General features: G+C 37.9%; 1 protein-coding gene across 1 annotated transcript in view; it reads left to right on the forward strand.

Annotated features, from left to right (window-relative positions):
• Nucleotides 1-668, forward strand: part of dalrd3 (DALR anticodon binding domain containing 3) — a 16,818-nt gene extending 16,150 nt beyond the window's left edge. The window contains exon 13 of the mRNA XM_049485609.1: nucleotides 209-668. Within this exon, the coding sequence (XP_049341566.1) occupies nucleotides 209-328 (120 nt within the window). The 3' untranslated portion in view covers nucleotides 329-668. The remainder of the gene's footprint in view (nucleotides 1-208) is intronic.
• Nucleotides 669-980: the final 312 nt, after the last annotated feature.

Raw genomic sequence — 980 nt, forward strand, 5'->3', positions numbered from 1 at the left:
CTCACTCTTTTTCTTCTTTTTCTCTTTATCCATCTCTCGATTTCCTTCACATTTTTTCTTTCCATCGTTGTCTTTCTTTCTCTCTCTCTCCCTCTCTTTTTTTCTCTTCGTCACTCATGCACTCTTTCTTTTATTTTATTTCTTTATTCTTTCTCTCTCTCTCTCTCTCTCTCTCTCTCTCTCTCTCTCTCTCTCTCTCTCTCTGCAGGAGCCGTTACCTCACCTCTTTAATCAGATGTTCTGCAGGTTGTTTTTGCTCAGAGCTCTGAGAGAACTTTACCACAGCGCCCTGCACTCCCTCAACCTGCCCCCCATCCCACAGCTATAGTCCCCAATCAATCAATCAATAATCAATAGAGAACAACCCCTCTTCCACTGGTCTGCAGATCCATTTCAGCTTTTAAATACCTCAGAATACCCGGTTTACACCTGAATACGACCAAACCACATTAAAATCCACCCAAACTAATCCCAGAAAATATTTAATGTCTTATTAGGATATAATCCAGATACCTGTCAGGTAATATATATGAGACTAATCACAGGAATAAACAGGGTTTAGATTAGTAGATTATGTTTCGCACTATAAAGCGCACTGGATTATAAAAATAGGGGTAGATTAAATAAATTAAAAAAAGCTAAGCTTAGTGAACAAAACTGTAAATCTCTATCTTATATATATATTTAATTTTCCTTTAAGGTCACACAAGAGCTGGATGTTAATCTATACAGATTTCTCTCCTAAAAACTGTTTTTTTTTTAATCTTTTATTTACAGTAAGTTTAGATTTCCAGATTTCTACTAAGGCTGCGTGCAGCAGCATTAGCGTTAGCATTAGCAGCTAACTGCTAGCCACATTTAGCCCTAGCAAATGCCGGCTGATAGCACTACACTGAGGAACCCTGAGTGTTCCAGTAAGCCTGGGTGATAGTAGCTTATTTTAATACGTTAAACATGCAGACTACAGTCTGATATACTTG

This window comes from Astyanax mexicanus, chromosome 12, assembly GCF_023375975.1.
Source record: "Astyanax mexicanus isolate ESR-SI-001 chromosome 12, AstMex3_surface, whole genome shotgun sequence".
Classification (NCBI taxonomy): domain Eukaryota; kingdom Metazoa; phylum Chordata; class Actinopteri; order Characiformes; family Acestrorhamphidae; genus Astyanax; species Astyanax mexicanus.